This window comes from Dendrobium catenatum, unplaced genomic scaffold, assembly GCF_001605985.2.
Source record: "Dendrobium catenatum unplaced genomic scaffold, ASM160598v2 fragScaff_scaffold_72, whole genome shotgun sequence".
Lineage (NCBI taxonomy): Eukaryota > Viridiplantae > Streptophyta > Magnoliopsida > Asparagales > Orchidaceae > Dendrobium > Dendrobium catenatum.
In genome coordinates, this window is record NW_021318534.1 from 2,286,369 (window position 1) to 2,306,133 (window position 19,765).

The following is a 19,765-nucleotide window of genomic DNA, read 5'->3' on the forward strand; positions in this document are numbered from 1 at the left end:
TTGAAAATTAATTATTAATTTTAAAGATTGAAGTTTAGAAATTTTTTATAATTAATTAAAATAATAAATTAGAAATATCTTATTTTTAAAAAATCTATTTTTTTTTTACATAACTAATTAATTTAAGTTACAACATTAAGATAAAAATTAAGATAGAATTATCATACATAAAAGATATCGAGAAATACAATATAAAAAAAAATCAAAATATAGAATACATTCGAATAACAAAAAAATTAAAATAACAATTGTAATGACAATCTAATTCTTATTTATGTGTTCTAATGTAATTTTCAATTTATTAACTAAATATTTATTTATTTACGATATATTAATATTCCAAATTATTTTAAAGAGCAAAAATATATTTTTTAATTATAATAAATTTAATACAAAAATTCGATAAATAATATTTATTATTAAAAATATATAAAATGAAATATGAGAAAGAATATACTAGGATTTTTTTTTTTTTTTTTTTTTAGAAAATGGTCTGTTTTCCCGAAGTTTTTTTTTTTTTTTTTTTGAACTTTTCTTAGCTACTAGAGCTTAAAATATTAAATATAGATATATTTCTTCTTATTTTCCATCTCTCATGCCCATTATGTCGCCTTAGTTAGTATTGATAGTAAAGTTAATGTGTCATAAATGCAGCCTCGGATCAGGTCAACAATCTTAGCCTGCGAGGTCCCTTAGAATGAAATAACTCATGGTTGCTAATAAGATCATGACCACTTGATTAAGTAGAATAAGGGCACAGACAAACTCAAGATAATAGAACCATGAAATTTTGATTGGGGTGTCATACCCACTTGGTACCTGACTTCTTGATCATTTAATTATTCTAATTTTCATTATCAAACTGACATCCATCACTTCTATTCTAATTTGAACATGAGCACTGATTCCTTATTCGAGAGTATTCTCAAACATACTCGGGATATATCTCATTGGCTACTTGTGGTATTAGATTGTTGAACTATGTGCCTTCGAAATGTGCTTTGTGATGCACCCAATGATACTTCAAATACTTAATATAATTATCATCATTAAGTGTTCAACAAGATTTATTGGTTAATTAAAGGATAATTAGTGGTGCTTCTATACTAAGAAAATCATGTTTATAAAAGCTATCAAAGCTCTCCTAAAAAAATGAGGAAAATAATCATAACATGAGACAACGCTAAAGTTTCCTTTTGGATGATTTTCTTTATGTTTTGTAAAACTAATGTATAGAAAGTAGTTTCAAAAAAGCTGTTTTCTTCACATCAGCCTTCAACTATCGCTTTATAAAAAATTTCAAACATCCCAAATAAACTTTTAGAAGTAACTCCAATATAATAATATTTACATATCATAGGACAAAATTTCAAGATTCAACTAAGAAATGATAAGTAAAATTGGGTCTCTAAATTATTTAGAATAACGCCCCAATGCCAAATTCATCATGGAGGGTTCATTACAATTTTTTATAAGCATGATTATAAAATTATTGTGCATAACGTAATATTTTTAGCGCTATTTTAAAAAATAATTTTTGTAGTATAAATATTTTTTTTAAAAGAAAAAAAAAGAAATGATCAAACAAAAAACTTAATTTCAATTCAAAAATCAAACCAGAAAATAAGCTTTCCTAAAAACAGAGCCGGAATCTAAAAAACAAATACTTTTATGTGGCATAATCATCAGTTTAACTAAATTATATCCCATCGGGCTTAGCTAGGTTGGTGGGCAAGCGTTGTTGGGAACCCCCAACTCATGTTCGTTTCCTCCCTCAAGTGGCGCGACCCCTTATGTGGGGAGAAAATAAGTGCATGATCTTGCACCTGTGGGGTTGATTGCCGCTATGCCCGCCAAAGAATTGGTTACTCCGCCAAGCACCTCCTCTACGGAGGTGGGGTGAGTATTTACCCCGTTAGGAAAATAAAAAAGAATCATGGAATAAAAGCTTTTAAGCAGAATCTTATAATATCATAATTAAGGCTTCGTTTGGGACGGCTTTTTTATTGCTTTCTTATAAAACGGAGTTTTAGTACAATTTTTTTTTTTTATTTTTGTACTAAAACTCTATTTTAGAAAGCAATAAAAAAGCCGCCCCAAATGAAGCCTAAATGTTGGTATTCACCAGTTGTTATAAAAAAAAAAACTTGTTATAACGTAAGCTATTATAATACGACCAATAGATAAAAAGAAGTAGAAAGATAAACATATTATTGATTTTATTGAATGCCTTCGTGGAGCTCACTGAATTGGGCCCACGTAAACATAAAAAAAAAATAATGATAAAAATTATCACAAATCAAGCCTAAGCTGTCCTAAATAAAACCTAAGCTAAAAATGATTAGAAGTTCTTAATCACAATAAAAAGCTTTAAACCAGAATCTTATGTAATATTACAAGTATTTGTTGACGTTCAACCACTCGCTTCAGTAAAATTAATTATAGTAAAAAACAGATTCCTTATGAAAAAAAAAGTTCTTGCTTGTTATTGCTTTTATATTTTTATTATTGCGTTCCCTCGTGGAGCTCACTGAGTTGGGCCCACGTAAACCTGACGGCTACCACCATCTTTACTTACGTATATGTTTATCCTCTAATTAGGTCGGCGAAGCAAAGCAATAATTCTTTAGAAAAAGCTTTTTTTTTTTTGGAAATTAAGGGTTTAGAAAAAGCTTCAAAGGAAGAAATATGAGATATTAACTCAAAGTAGCGAGAGATTATTGGGTTCGAACACTGAAAATAGCTTACGTTCGGTACTTCACAGTACCAAGCAGTACTGTGATGTACTGTGTAACGAGCAGTACCGAGCTTAGTAACAAGTAAGAGGCGATGTGGCGCATTTTTATTGGGCTCCGAACACATCCGATGTCCGAATCCAATAATATGCCCAAAGTAGCATCCCATTTATATGAGAAAAAAAAAGTTAATTTTATGAAAGGTAATATTGATGGCTTTAATTTTTTATGCTAAAATTTGACGGAATTTAATTTTAATTTTTTTTTTAGAAAAGCGTGACACGGATGCAGAATACGGCTTCTGCAGAATATTACATGTGGGTGACCTTGGTCTTCTGTGGGCCCTATTTCCATCTGAGATTTGGTAGTTTTGAATTGACATTTTTAATATGCCCGGTTCCCCTTCTACAAATTATTTTTTTGTTCGTGCTTATAATCAGATGTGTCAATACTTGGCATGAACCAAAATCTGACCCAGAATTGATCCGAAAAATTAAGGGTAGGGATGTCAAAAATGGACACAACACGAAAACCCGGCTTGAAATTGATCCGAAATTTTAGGGTTTGGGTCAACTTATTTGGAAAATGGGTCGGATTTAGGTCTACAATTTTGACATGTTTGAAATTCTCGGTCAAATTTGGGTCAACCCGAAAGCATGATTTAACCCGGATTTATTCAAGGCTCCAAGCGGTGAGATCATGTGAACTCCTGAGATGAGTCGTCTAATTTAGGTTTATGGCATACGCTTACGCTCTATTCATTTCTATGTGTATATGCTTTGGCCTGCTATTCATTTCTATTCTACGTGTATCATCTCTCGTTCGTCAGCTCTCCCCTCTCCTCTCCTCCATCTTCAACATTTTGAGATCATTTTGAGATGTTGTCTAATAACAAAGATGATAAATAAATGTATAAATGTAAGAAATGTGGTGCATAATATCTATGTGATAGCAAAAATGACATTGATAATTTAAGACAGCACTTTCAAAATTGTAAGAAAAGAGATATGCAGGATATAGGCTAGCTTATGTTGCAAATAACCTCTAGCTCATCTATCTCTATGGCTAATTGTAAGTTTGACTCTGTAAAATTTTGTGATTTATTTATTGCATGTATCATCATGCATTATTTGACCTTCTAATGTATTGAATGGGTTGGTGTTCGAGCACTTTTGTCATATCTTCATTGAGACTTACCGAAGTCAAGAGAAGCTGTATGATCAAAATTAAGAATGCAAATAGCATGACCCTTAGAGTTTAGAAGACAAACATAAATATCTTCAACGGCGGTCTCCGTTTTGGGGCGAGAGAGGACCGAAAGGGAAAACGAAAGCCGTGCTCGAGGCCGTGAGTCACGAGAGAGGAGCAAAGGGAAAAATAAAATATATAGGCCGTTTGGGTCAAAGGAAAACAAGTCGTACGTTTAGGGGACGATCTCCGTTTAAGAGTTATTGTACACAAGGAAAAAAGGTCTTAGTCAAGATATTCCAACAAGATGAAACTCTACTTTCACAGTGCTTTATAGTGCTATATACTATCTAAGGGATTTCCTACATCTGGAGTTGGATGATTCCAATTACAAAGCTTGTCCTACTATTGCATAATAGGAAAAAGTAGAAGCAATTTGTACCTTTCTAGCTCCTTTATTTTGCTAATGGCTATTGTTGATTTAATTATCTTGAAATAAGAAAAACTATTTTATATTAGGAAAATTTGGAAGTGGCACTAATATTTTTCTAAATAGTAAATATACTTAAATTTTATTTTTTTTACACGCTAAACAATTCCTTTTTTTTTTAAATTAAACAAATCGGGTTTCCCGGTTATATCATTGACCCAAAACATTAATCGGGTCGGGTCCGGTCAAAGTAAGGCGGGTTGATATCGGGTTTGACCCGAATCCGATCTCGACCCGTTGACCCTTTTTGACACTCCTAATTATGGGTTCAGATTAACCCATTTGCTAGGCAGGTCAGGTTCATGCTTCGTATTCTAATTATGGATTCAGACACGTTGCCTTAATTAATAATTAAAATAATTTTAAAAAATGTATATTTAATATTCTCATAACGACTTTCAAAGTTATTTACTTATTTACGTGCTTTAAAATTTATTTTGAAAAGTTATACACATAACATCAAATCATATATATTTTTATAAATTTTATGTGTATGTAAATAGATAAATAAATTTATGTATTTATATATATCTTATTATTTGTTCGGGATGACTATAGCTTTTTATAAACATAATTTTGACATTGTTATGAAAAAATAACTTTTTTTTTTAAGTTCTTATAGAAATTAATTTCCTATCATAAAAATTTCTTAGGAATAGTAATAACAAAACATTAAAAAAATATTCTCAAATAAAGCCTTACTAAATCATTAAAATAATTATAAAATTGAAAATTTTAACTTGAAATTTTATTATGAATTTTAAAATATGATGAATAGAGAGAATATAATACATACAAGGGATTTTTACATACATAACACTTAAAAGTTTCTTATTTACTCACTCAACACCTAAACTTATCTATTTACAGACATACCACCTAAAACTTATTTCACTTTCTAAAATATCATTCCTTCTTCTTCTCCTTCAAAATTCGCCCGATACCGCACAAACCGTCCAACTGCTCCCTCTTTTTGCCTCTCACATGCTCCCTGCTCCCTCTCTTCGGGAACAATACTAAACAGATGCTTAGATAGATCAACCGGTTGGCTCCCCTCCAAGCCTTGATCCGCCATTACCCCTCTCTACAAACCTCTTCGTATAAACATGCATGTTCGCTAGCCAAACAAAATAGCTGACTTAGTAAAAGCCTGACACATGCTCATATTCTAAATCACTCGCATACCTGCTTTGCTATCTTTAATCTAAATATGATCAGAATTCTTCCCAGACCAAACGATGCTCTAGCTCTTAGTAAGAGATTAAGAAAGAACGCTCCTTGATAGCAGAAAACATGTCGATTTTGTAGGGAAAAACAAGGTTGGCCAAACTTAGGTAGCTGATCCGTGATTTCCCAAGTTCGAGGCACAATGTGATGACTGGAAGAAAGAAAACGTTCAATCTGAGCGGGAAAAGGAGTAGCGAGCCGAACACCATTTCCGAGAGCCAAAGAGAGGGAGCAGGCGGATGGTTTTCACGAACAAAAAGATGAGTTTCACGCGTGAAGGAGCCAGTGTGTGAGGTATCAGTCAGGTTTTAACGGAGAGGAAGACAGAATGATATTTTAAAAAGTCAAATAAATTTTATGTGGTATTTGTGTAAATAGATAAGTTTAGGTATTAGATGAATAAATAAGAAACTTTTAAGTATTATGTATGTAAAAATCCCTACGTACAATTAGCATTTTGATTTTTGAATGCCAACACATAATTCTAATTTCTAACGGGTTTTTGGATGAGCTGTGCTTTACTCTGAGTATGAGGTCATCAGTTGCGCGCTCGCGCCATTATGTTCACATGATGGCCCTAATCTTGATGCCACCCAGCCCCTTACGTGCGTGCATTACATTTTGTAGTTTATTTTGCCCAAAGCGTACTACACGTGATCAGAACAATGAGCACATCCTGTTCTCATCCTGGCTTTATACTGTACTATATTTAAAGCAGCATATTAAACCCATGCATTTTTTGCCAACTTAGTTCTTCTTATGAATCATCAAATTGATTAACATATTAGTGATTAAATAAAACAAAATTATAATTATAATTTGTGAATGAATTTTTTTTTTTGAATATTTTGAAGCAAAACGTATCCGGATGGGGTTCAAAATCTTTGAATTTTCATTAAAATTATTAAAATTAGTGTAGTATATAATATTATGATTTGTTATTATTGTGGTGAAATTTTGGGAAGATTAAGGGCAGATTTTATTTTCTAGTGATTTAAAAGAAGTCATATATAATATATAAATTGTATATCTTTTTAAGTTTTATTATATTTATGTATATTATTAAAATTTTACTAAAAATATTTTTGTTTTTTATTCATTGAAAGTATAGTTTCATTAACACTTAAAGAATTAGTGTGATAGTGGGCATAGACAATATAGAAGTGAAAATTGATATTTATATGCTCAAAAAGCTAATTAAGAATCCGTTTGGGATAGTTGTTATTTTTTGTATAGGAGAATGTAAAACTATTACATCGAAATTATTATTTTTTTAAGTTTCCATAAAAAATAGCTTCGTATCCCATAAATTTCTCGGAACCAATGATAAAATAGTAGCCAAACAAAAATATGGTTGCGACATGAAGATCAAAGAAGCAAAATAAATTGTCTCAAATAAACAGGCCCTTAATCTATGAAAGAAATCACCTAATAGTAGCATATATTAATTTTAATTTTAGCATAATAAATATTATGATTATTATATTTATGTTGAAATATGTATAATATGTTCTAATCAAATATTACACTTAAATTAAAATAAATAAAAAATTTACCCTTTTTTTAAAATAAATCTCATCTATAATGATAAAAAAAAAGTTTATATATAAACAAGCAAATAAAGCAATAAAAATTAAATAAATATTATAAATTTTTTACTATAAATATTAGATATATGGCAGCATTTATATGGTAATATAATAATTTCAATAATATCAGCAAAATTAATAATTCCACAGCTTAAAAAAAAGCGGCACTTTTTTTGGTTGGGAAGTTCGATGAATCAATGGAAAAACCACGAAGCCAGCATTGCTCTCTACGGTTCTCTCTCATCTCTTCTGCCTTTACAATTCTTTGATTTAGCCTTCAGAGATAAAAAGCCTTCTTACACTTTGATTTAGTCTTCAAAGAGAAGGAGGTCCCATGCGCATGAACCATCCTTTCCACTACTCCTTCAAAAGCTCCAAACAAATAGAGAAAGGACTTGTAAAAAACACCTCTTTTCCTTTCTCATTGCCTTCCAACAACACAAAAACCCTGGTGGCTATCCCACTAAGCAAGCAGAATCCCACCATAACTTCTTATTAAGGGAAGAAAGGAGCCACCTTTGATGGAGGAGGAGAAGAAGGAGGCAGCAATGGCTTCTCAAGGACTCAGCAAGCCATGTATTCTTGTCATTGGTACTAAGAGTTCTCAATCCTATTAACCTTTTATATTTCTTTCTGTATTGAATGGATTGATGAAGTTTTCTTTGTTGAACAGTGGTTGCGAGTGTGGAGAGGTTTGCTTACAAGGGGGTTTCATCCAACCTAGTGACTTACCTCACCGGCGGCAATGTCAAGATGAGCGCCTCGGCGGCGGCGAAGACTGTGAGCAGCTGGAATGGAGTGACGTCTATGCTTCCTCTTATCAGCTCGGTGCTTGTGGATGCTTACTGGGATAGATATTCGACTATCACTTCATCTTCCCTGCTTTACATTGTGGTGAGGGTTTATATAATAATATCTCTCAGACATTTTTTTTATAGTCGATTTGAGAGACAAATCTGTTTTAACTTATGCTATGAATTATTTTGTATGAGTTGAATTGTTTCATTTGTAAGAAAAAGTTCATGCAGGATTGATATATTGTGTGAAAATTAGCAGAGACAGAGAGCTATCTAAGGAGTCTGCGGTAAGAAAAATGAAAATTTGATGAATTGTCTCATAATCCTTATGTAATCTACTATGCTTTGGCTAGATTATGCACAAGCTACATAATTTTTATTTTCCTAACTATCAAGAAATCACTTAGAAATGGATTGGTGGGTAAAGTTTGATCTGATCTCTTGAGGGGAATAAGACCTCGATTGCCAATAGAATTTGGTGTAAGCCAATTGCGAAGAAGCTGGGAATTAGCACTTAGCTAACTTCTTGTTATTTTTTGCTATGAAAGTGATTTGTTTATTCAAGTATTGGTAATGAGTTGCTTTTTCAAACCTTGATGTATCATAATTTTATTTTGTATAATGGGCAATGAGTAACGAAAAGCTTTTGAGAGCGTCTCCAGCCGTACGCCTAACACTTGTTTGGTGTCACTGGTTTGCTCCATTCGATCGCCAAATAAAACGCCATTCGCGTGAGGGTGAATAGTGCAACGTAGTGTTCACACGTTTTTTTTTTTTAATTCCAAAAATTAGGTTTAGAAAAAAGCATGAGAAAGAATATACACAAAATATTCTTTTTTTTTGTTAGAAAATAGAGTTTGATTGGAGACGAGTAACTTCATTTTGATGTATCACTGTATTTTGGAGTGAAAATTGAGTTTTTAGGTTGGAGAGGCCCGGAGTCTAGTTAAGTGTTTATTATTTTATGTTTTAAATCATTGTCATGTTTTTATTTGATTATAAGTTTTTATTATTTAATTTTTTTTTAAAAAAATAGATGTTTGTAAATAAAATTTTAAGGTATGATAATTGTAAGAAAATTATTATCTAATTTTTCAAACAGAATTGCTACTAGTGCACTATCTTTAGAGCTACGGCCTTGTGCTTTACATTTTTTTCATTTATTATATTATTTTTTAGGGACTTGTGGGATTGACGTCATGGGCATTATTAGATGCATGGATGCCAATCTATACACTGTTTCTTCCACTCTACTTGATCTCAATAGGCCAAAGTGGATATAATCCATCCTTACAAGCATTTGGAGCTGACCAATTGGAGCTTGATGAGGATTGCAGAGAAGAGGAGAAGGCCAACAAGAAGAGCTCATTCTTTCAATGGTGGTACTTTGGCATATGCACAGGGAGCCTCTTAGGGAATTCAACCATGTCTTATATCCAAGACAATTTTGGCTGGGGTCTCGGCTTTTCTATCCCTGCAGTAGCCATGGCTTTATCTGTGACATTTTTCTTGTGTGGCTCTCGTTTTTATGTCCACAAACAGACCAAAGTTCAGAAAAAATCGCTTGATGGCATCATCAAAGCTGCAATGGCGTATTTTTCAAAATTTGTTTCTCCAAACATCTCCTTACCTTCACAAAATGATGAGTTTGTTGAGCTCGAGTAAGTTTTATCTTGGATTTTCTTCTAAAATCACATCAAATTATTTAAGAAAGCCATTATATTCCATCTTCTAGCTTAAATTCTTTGCTAATTAGTGCATCTGACATAGTTATGATTCTCTTTAACTACCCCGTTGAAAAATTCCTCAAAGATACACATGTAGAGTGAAAACATTCCAAGAATCTCAAACTCAAAAGTTGAGCTCTGAGATTGGAGTTTAAGAATTTCAATGGAAGAACGAGTACTTAATCCTTAGTAGTTATCGCACTCCACAAACATTCAAAACAATTTGACCTTTACCAAGCTTTATATTTGATACATGTTCTCTCTGTGTAGATTACAACAGAAATCGCTTCGAGAAGACTTTGAAGATTCAAAAACATCAGATGCATTTGTTCTATCTATCGACAAATCTCCAGGCATTGCAAAAATGATTCTAAAGCTACTGCCAATATGGATAGTGCTTCTTATGTTTGCAGTAATATTTCAGCAACCAGCTACATTTTTCACAAATCAAGGCATGGTAATGAAACACAACATTGGCAGGAGCATTGTAATCCCTCCTGCAATGCTTCAGAGTGCAATAACTATATCAATTGTAATGCTGATGCCTCTATATGATAAACTCATAATCCCCTTATCTCGCTTGATAACACGAAATGATAAAGGCATTACTGTGCTTCAAAGGATTGGAATCGGTATGCTTCTTTCAATTGTTGCCATGGTGGTGGCTGCTTTTGTTGAGATGAAAAGGCTCGAAATTTCAAAGAGAGAAGGACCATTTGAAGAACCAGATTCAATGAAGAAGCAGCTGAACATTTTTTGGCTGCTGCCACAATACATTCTATTAGGAGTTTCTGATATATTTACAGTGGTTGGGATGCAGGAATTTTTCTACAGCCAAGTGCCGAAGACTATGAGAACAATAGGGATTGGACTCTATCTCAGCGTGTTCGGTGTGGGAAGCTTTGTGAGTGCGCTGCTGATATCAATGGTGGAAATGTTCACTACTAATTCTGGGAAGGATTCGAGTTGGTTCTCGAACAATATGAGGGAAGCTAAGCTTTACAATTACTACTGGCTTCTTGCTTTGCTGGCCTCTTTGAGCTTCTTCATGTTTGCTTCTGTGTGTAAATATTACGGTGATGGAACTTCTGCTGATGCTTCTAACGGAGATACAGAATGATTAGCAGCAATTCTGTTCTGTCTCATAAGTGCATAAAGCTTTGATTCTTTGAGAGTGCTTCTTCCTCTGAAAGAGATACAAGATGAGCAAAGATAGATATCTGATCTATTTGATTAAAGTTTCGTTTGGAACGGCTTTTTTATTACTTCTTAAAGCAGTTTTCTAGTACAAAAGTTTTAATTTTTGTACTAAAAACTGCTTTAGGAAACAATAAGAAAGCCGTCCCAAAACGACCTAAATGCTTGTGTATATTTTTTCCATTTTAGGCTGATTTGACTGTATTAGAAGGCTGCCATTGCTTCTGAAGGAGATAGGGGATGAGCAGTTGTGTTGCTTAGTTTAAGTTCTTGTACTTTTATTTGTTTTTTCTTAGTTTAAAGTGGTTCATTTGGTTGTTTTGAAAAGCAATCCATAACTTCTAACTTGCACTGGAGAAAAATTGTAATTTGTGATAGTTATATCCATCGCAAATTTAGTCAGAAAGACCAAATTGTAACGGATACTAGCTTTACAAAACCAATCTATTCGGTTGCAAATATCACTTGCAACGAGAACTTGTTGCAAAGAGGTTGATCTACTTAGTTTCAGGCGGTTCTTAATTTACCACCAGTGCCATATTTGTTGCTACATTTTCCAATTTGTACAGCTGCAATTTCAAACAATCATGTACACATTTTATTCAGTTCTACATGATGAACAATTTCAGACGAATTCTCAACCATACAATTCAATGCAAGATTCAAATCGAATTATTACTCAGTCATATCCATTTGATTTTCATTTCACAAACATGCTGATGCAAATATATAGTTAGGTTTTCATTTCATAAACAAACTTATGCAAAGATAAAGTTGTTTTAGTTATAAAGATAGAAATAGTTTAGTTCAAAATTTATAATTGTTGCGTCTTGGAATATTTGCAACGACAATATGTCATCAAAAAATCATCTTGATTGGACACGAATATTGATGTGAATATCAGTCAAAAGCCTAAAAAATTAAATTATAATCATTTGAACTCCAATTTCTGCAAACTTATAGTCAAATTAATCATCTCAAAGAGACGAATCCAGCAACACCAAATTCAGCTCAATCAGAGCCCAAATGAGCCAAAATCAAACAACCAAAACACAAATAGAAGCTTCAAAGTACTAATTGGATGACCAAATAATATCCAAATATGACATACTTATAGTCAAATCGAGCGGCCCGATGAGATGAATCCAACAAGCCCAAGATTGTTGAATTCTAACATCATTAAAGCACTTAAATGCTTGATATATGATCAATGGAACTAATACCAACCGTCTGATGGAACACTACCAAACTTCCCTTGATCTTCTCCATATTTACTAGCCATGTTACTCCTAGAAAACTATAAATAACCCCTCATTCTTTACATGATGGGGGAGGGAGAAAGGGACAAAACTTAAGAGCTCTCTTGCTCCTTCCATCCAGCTCTACCACTATTGGATTTCTTGCTGACCACCGTCTCCCATTGACTATGGTCATTCCGACCACTGTCGCCTGTTGACTATGGTCCCTCCGATCACCATCGCCTAACAACTACGATCTCTCTAACAACCATCACCTGCTGACCAAGGTTTTGAAAACCGGACTGGCCGGTTCAACCGGTTCTATCGTGAACCGGTCTGGTGGCCAGTCCGATCCAACTTCAGAACCACTAAAATCCTAATGATCAAACGAACAAGCCAACACTCTCTTAAGAGTAGCTATCATGCCATTCTCCAACTATGTATTATATGCAGTAACTCAACGCCCTCCCCCGAGCAAGGGCATCATTTATAATAACCCACCAATACTAGTGGAATCACTTCAATTAGGCCACACCCCTTGGTTTTTCCCCTTTTTCAGGATTTTCATCCTTACAAGCATTTGGAGCTGTCCAATTGTAGTAATTTTTGATGTCTTCTATGAATGCTACACCCTACTCTTTATATGTATGTGTGTTAGATCTTCATATAAAATTATGATACTAAACTTTATTTCACTCTATCACAATGAATATTTCATGTCACAATAATAATGATAGTCCACTTGCTTGTATTCATTAAAAGAACTCAGTTTTTTTACAACTACTTATCATCGTTGTCATTTTCATCATCATTGTACATCATAATCATCATTCTAAAATATGCATTGATCGCCTTTTTTTGTAGCTCTTTTCAACATCAACCATACGATCTCCTCGATCTCCACTTGTGTGATCATAGTCGGCGGGCGATAGTAGTTGTAGGGACTGTAGTTGGCAGATGACATTGGTCGGTGTGACTTTAGTCTGCGGGTAATGGTGGTTGGAGGGTCTGTAGTCGGCGGGCGACAGTGGTAGAAGGTACCGTAGTCAGCAGACGGTGGTCAGCCTAATTGCAGTTGGCAGGTGATGGTGTTCGAAGGGACTGTAGTCAGCAGGCGAGGGTGATCAGTAAGATTACAGTCAGCAGTTGGATGGGCAGTGGCCTAACGACGGTTGGCGGATGAGCAATGGTCGATCGATGGTTGGCATAAAGACGGTGGTCTAGTGACGGTTGGCGGGGGAAACTGTTGATTGTTGGGAGGTGGTCCAGCGATGGTCAGCAGTAGGGCTGTGGTCTGGCTATGGTCGTCGGTCGAGCTCTGGTCTGGCGGCAGTCAACGATCAAGTTATAGTTTAACGATAGTCGACGAAAGTCTCTTGCAGTGGTGATGGGTAGAACACAAGGATCCTTGAAGCCTTAAAACTTTCTATAATCTCCAACCAAAAGGTCCACCTCATGTAGAAAGTGAATGGTCTATTTATAGATTTTGTGTGGCATGCTTTAATAATTTAGATAATATCCAGGGCAGATTGGGAGTGCTGCATCGGACGGCCTATATCAATTCCCTCAATCATAAAGCAATCATTCAATATTTAAATGTCTTAATCAGAAGTAAGAGATCTTGGGCTCGTTGGATTTGTCTCGTTGAGCCACTCAATTCTATTATAAGCATGCCAAATTTGTTAATCATTGGATCATTCAATTAATACTTTAAACTTTTTAAAAATATTTTGGTTTCTTGATTTGGACTCATTTGGGTTTGGATTAGACCGATTTTGGTGTCGTTGGGTTCGTCTCTTTAAAATGCTTAATTTAATTATAAACTTGCTGAAATTAGAGTTTGGATTGTCCCAATTTAAATTAGAAAAATATCAATTCATATATGTTTCAAGATTTGTGCCTGATCAAGACAAATTTTTTGTGACTTATCACATATGAAAAGGCCTTACATGTCTTCCCATTTTTAGTTGTATTCAAGAGAACCTCAACTATAAGAAGTTATCTCTTCTTTAAAGCTTCCCCTTTCAAGATCGAATGCTCCATAAATATCTTTATAGCATTATAATTCATATTATTTTAGAGATTATTATATATTACTTGTTCCTCACCCATATAGTTTCTTTGCAACTAGGCTTTCATTAGAGGATTTTCGATTTCATAGGTGCATGTGTGTGTGTGCTCCAAAAATTCCACACCCGGCCTCCCCACGCCTGCTCTTTTCTTTTTGTTTATGATGAAAGAGAGTTTTAATGAGATTATGTTCCATGTGAATTTTCAGAAGGCAGATTGTGTTTTAGAAAAGACACTACCAAGAGATTTTGCCCTCATTTATGAAGACTTTATGATCTAAGTTTAATTAGGTTTCCTATAGGCGCAATCCTCTATAGTTAATTACCACTTCTGATAACAAGAGATAACTTTCAATTAAGGCTAGTTGTTAAAGAGGTTAATTGCATAGGTTATAAATCCTATGTATAATAGTAATATATTTAGGGTTTGAATTTTGGATATAAATTATATAGTTTGAGACTTAAAGTTTATCACCATTAACTTAAAATAGGTGCTGGGAGAAATGAAGATGAGCTCGATCAGTATCCCATGGTCCGGTTGTCATGGTCCATGGTCTACTTAGTCAAAGGAGGTAGTTGATCCAACTTGATAAAGGTATAGTATCAGAAGTTATGGGTTGCTTTGTCCAAGAATGCCTTATAGACCTAGGGTAGTGTTAGTCTAAGGGGATAGATCTGAATCCATATTAGCTAAAATAGGGTTTTATACATATTAAATATACCTTATTATTCATTACTCAAGGGTTTGACTCAATTAGAGAACATACGTACTTTAATAATGATCTAAAATAATGGTGTCATTTTACCGCAAAATCATCCGATCAGAGGACACACGTCACATCCTTATTAGTAAGAGATTATTTGAGGATGAATCTTAGTGATACAACCGACATGACATTCGTTCTTTATGAGTTGAGATTAATTTGAAAATTATCACCCCGACAAAAAGTTGCGGGAGGTGGATGTGTTTTATTTTTAAGTTTTTTTAGGATAGATTTTTTATTTTAAGAATTCAAATTTTACTGGTTTTGAGATTTTAACCCCTTTGATTGATATTTAATATTAGCACTATCAATATCGAGGTAATGTTAAAGTCATTGTATTATTATAAGAATTTAGGAGGCATTTTGTAATTCAAGTGATGTCAATTCAAGTCCTTTTGAGGAAGAGGATGAGACTTGAGTATTTGGCTTGCGCAACATTCTAGAATCGTTGGATTTAGGAACTAGATGTGATGATCGAAGCACATACACGACATGCGTTCAAAGTGGGCGGGGTTCAAACTCTGCAGAGCACAGGCCATTTATTATCAAGATTGGCGGTGGAGAGATTAGGTATTCCTATCAGCACAGTTGCTTATTAATCCACATTCTCAGTAGGTGAGTGAGTGGTTGATATATATCGTTCTAAATTGGGAATTGAAATGGTTTAGGCATTGATATGTGGGTTGAATTGGATTTGTGTTCACTATGGTTTGAAGGGAAGAATAAAGGTATTCATTTTTTAATGCTTATGTAATTCGTTTAATGTTTATTTTATAAACGATATACATGCAACTATTTATAGGAAGAGGATGATGACGATGAAATCGAAATACCAATTCCTTGTACTTGAAAATGATTATCACGAGTAAAATTCCTGGTAAATGATAAATCAGATGTATTGTAATATTTTGTTTCAAGTTACTGTTAGTTAGTTTTCAAGTCATGAAAGGCAACAGTTTCACTTTTCAGTATGACTTTAGTATTACTCCTCCTTTGATGTTTTGGTGGAACATTCCTTCAGTATTCTCATGTGCTGTTCTTATTCGACAGCTCTGTGATTTATCCTGCTACGGCTTGACCGTGAAGTTATACCTACTTGATCTCTTTGAGTTTAAAAGGTTGGATTTCTTTTTCTGGGTTAATGATTGGTTTTTTATGGAGATGAGATTTTGCCCAGGTTTTTTTGTGGCTCAATTTCGTTGGGGCAATGATGTTGGGGTAGTATCCCTCTTTCCCCTTGGCCGATGATTTTTTGCAACCTTGTTCTTCTTGTGATGGTAGTTCTCGCAATCAGGGAAAGTTTTGATTGTTGCTACTCCTCTCTCCTGAGCCTTCGTTCTCTTGATAAAGTTATGAATTATGATGTTAGTTAAAATTGATATTAAACTTGTTATAAGTGTAGGCTTTTGGTGTTGATGATCCATTTATTGTTCATTGCTTATTCAAAGTTGATATGAAACTTGTTTTATGTGATTTGCATTTTGGCTAAATTTTATGGCTTTTTGGAAACAGTTAGTATGCACAAATAGATATGAAGTGAATAACCAAAGTGATTAGGTAAACCTCATTTATATTTACCTTTTTGGTATTTTTTCTACTATAAATTATCTTGTTTTATTTCTTCTTACCAAGGTTTCTAATTAGATATTATCAATTGCAGCTTTGCAGGTAGACGAAGAGGAACAAGACATGAGAAACTTATAATTTGATCGCACTATATAGTTTTAAGAGCTGTTTGAGGCATTATTTATGATTATGCTTTGAAAAATTTGTAATTTGAACTTACAATATTGACTATTTGAGATCTTTGTGGATTCATAACTTTCAAGTTATTATTTTTAGTTATATGATATCCTTATGGCTTTATATTAGATAATGTCTAAATGAGTGGTTGTTGTTGTTGTTGTTTTATATTAGATATTTTCTAAATGACAACATTATTATTTTTAAAGTAACTTATCATGCTCTTTTTTTATGGTGAATATTTAACTTGTCAATTCGAGCTTATAATCGAGCTTTCACTTGAGCCGAGCTCGAGCTCACAATTCGAGCTCGAGTTAATGAGACCAAAACGAGCCTGGAATCGGACAAACAAGTTGAGCTCAAGATCGAGTTCTTGACTCGAGTCGGGCTCGAGCTCAACCCGTCAGCACAGTTAACGAGCTAAGCTCGAACAGCCTTCGGCTCAAGCTAGACTCGACTCGTTTGCACCCCTAATGAGAGTAAATCGACAGTTACAAGTCAATAGTGTGAATAAAGCTTCATGTAAGATAATCATGCATGTAAGGTTAATAGTGGAGCTCTTTCTTTATGTAAGCATCGAAGTTCCTAAAAATTGGGAAATATTATGCCTTCTTTTATTTTGCATATTACGATAATGAATTTTGTCTTTTATAGCGGATCAAATTCTCTCTTCTCTAATATCAATTTTTCTTAATTTTCTTTAACCACCGAGATTTTTATTTAATTAAAATTGAATAATATAAATCTTGTTGTCAATATGCAATTCTTTTCTATTTTTATTCTTGACATATCATTATTAATCTTAATGATGATCATTATCATTATAAGAAGAATGTTAGGCGTTAATCAAAATAAACTTAAATTATTAAATAACGATTTAATAATTTTATCATTCAGCCACACATGATAAAGATTTTATTCATATTTATTTTATCATCTCAAACAAATTAAATCATCATATTTAAAAAAATAATAATAAAAATTATGAATCAACAATTTTAATGTTTCTTGTTTATTTTATCAAATCAATATGTAGCGTTACATTTCAGTAATTATATATGAAATATATACAACAACAACAACAACATCAAGCCTTATATATGAAATATATACAACAACAACAACATCAAGCCTTTATCCCACTATGTGGGGTCGGCTACATGAATCATTTTTCTCTATTGTTTCATATTAAAAGTTAAATTCTCGTTTAAATCTAATAAAGAAAGGTCATTCCTAATATTTTCTAACCAAGTCTTTTTAGGTCTACCCCTACCTTTTTAACATAAGTCAAATCTAATACCTCTACTCAAGTCACAATCCCCTCACTAGGTCTATTACTACTAAAATTACACTCTATATATTCCGTTTTAAATCTACTCTAGCGAAAACCTTTAGACTCTAAGGTTGACCTCCATAATTCAACTTTGCCTTCAACTCCCTCTCTAGTCTTATCAACAAGAAGAACTTCGGCATAATTCATTTAGATATGAAATATATAAATGAAAAAAAATTTAGTGTCGTAAAAATTACTCATTTTCTAGCTTTTATAATTAGCATTGCTTATTTTTTATTAAGCATTCACCTGATTTATGTCTTCTTTAGAATATTATAAGATGTTTTTTTATTGAAATATTCTTTGAGCTTATCCACTCCCCTACTGCATGCGTTCCACGTTGCCCATTGGGCCCAAATAAACACACGTGTCGATGCTGAGCATCATACTCTCCACGTGGCACCCAATATCCTAATTCTTTTATTTCTTTATCGACAATCGAATAACAAATTCCTTCTGCTTCAATCCTGTAACCAGAACCAGACATTGTTGATAGATGAAGAAGCTCTTCACTGTTCCTGGCCGGTCGTCTCCAGGCCTGGCGAAACTTGCACTGCCTCCATCCTTCCTTTCCGGCACAGCTTTAGCTCAAAGGGTAAGCTATTTACATAGTCAAATCCTTTTTTTTTTCCAAATATATTTTTGTGGTTGTTTGGCTTCCTATTTTAGGCAGGATTTAAGCTAAGATTTCCTTCAATCCTGCAGATAAGATTCTGTAGACTATATGCTATAATATTTTGTTAAATCTTATCTGTTAATTGAAGGATTTGTTTTCTCTCAACATTCAGTGTTCAACAGATCTAAGGATTTCTCCTCTCATAAATTGAGAGCTTAAAATTCATAGTTAGACTACTTATTAATCTTCTAAGCCCAAAATTTCTTAACTTACAGATCTGAAATCCTATGATAAATATTCAAATAATTTACAGATTTTGAATATCTTAAAATTTATTTAGTCTGAATTTGCAGATTTTACTTGATTCTTTTTGAGCGAAATCCTCCATCTGATCAAACAGCCCCTTTTGTTTCATAAAATTTTAATCAATATTTGTATTGATTCTTCAATAGCACAGTAGTGATATTATTAATTATTCTCAGTATTCAACACAAGATGATGACTCTCGGGAGATTGTGGACAAGGCGAGGTCTACAGCTGAGGAATTTCTTAGGCAAGCAAAGCAGAAGGCGGAGTCACTCAAGGAGGCTGCAAAGGATACAAAGGAATCTCTTGTTGGTGAGAGTAAAGCCGGTAAGGAGTATCTAAAAGAGAAAGTTGAGAAGGGAAAATCTGATCGTGATTGATATTTTTTTCTTATTTCCTGCAATTCCATATGAATAAAACTGTGTAGAACCAATCCTGCAACTTTGAAAACTGGTTAGATAATGAAGAAGCTTTAATTTTGGATTCAACTTCTTAAGTTGAAGCAAAAAATAATCATTTTTTGGGCATTTATCTCGATTTGAGAGAGGTACTGTTGTTGAAAGTAATGGTTGGTCAATCCATACGAACTAATTGCTGATTTCATTGATCAGTAAGATGCATGGGAACATCTGCTAGAAATAATTTTGCAAAAAAAAGGAAATATATGATTTACTTTTTTTTTCCTTCAAAAATTGCTTCTTTGAAGCTGAAAATTAGATGCGTTGTTAAAAATAACAGTAATTACC

The 19,765-nt window shown here is 33.4% G+C and overlaps 2 protein-coding genes across 2 annotated transcripts; both read left to right on the plus strand.

The window, feature by feature from the left end:
• Nucleotides 1-7,527: 7,527 nt before the first annotated feature.
• Nucleotides 7,528-11,245, plus strand: LOC110092406 (protein NRT1/ PTR FAMILY 5.8). Its single transcript, XM_020816933.2, has 4 exons — nucleotides 7,528-7,820; nucleotides 7,903-8,123; nucleotides 9,206-9,687; nucleotides 10,024-11,245. Exons 1-4 carry the CDS (start codon nucleotides 7,751-7,753, stop codon nucleotides 10,871-10,873), a joined length of 1,623 nt encoding a protein of 540 aa, XP_020672592.1. The 5' UTR covers nucleotides 7,528-7,750; the 3' UTR covers nucleotides 10,874-11,245.
• A 7,287-nt stretch (nucleotides 11,246-18,532) lies between these two features.
• On the plus strand, nucleotides 18,533-19,546 carry LOC110092416 (ribonuclease Y). Its single transcript, XM_020816946.2, has 2 exons — nucleotides 18,533-18,692; nucleotides 19,196-19,546. Exons 1-2 carry the CDS (start codon nucleotides 18,594-18,596, stop codon nucleotides 19,397-19,399), a joined length of 303 nt encoding a protein of 100 aa, XP_020672605.1. The 5' UTR covers nucleotides 18,533-18,593; the 3' UTR covers nucleotides 19,400-19,546.
• Nucleotides 19,547-19,765: the final 219 nt, after the last annotated feature.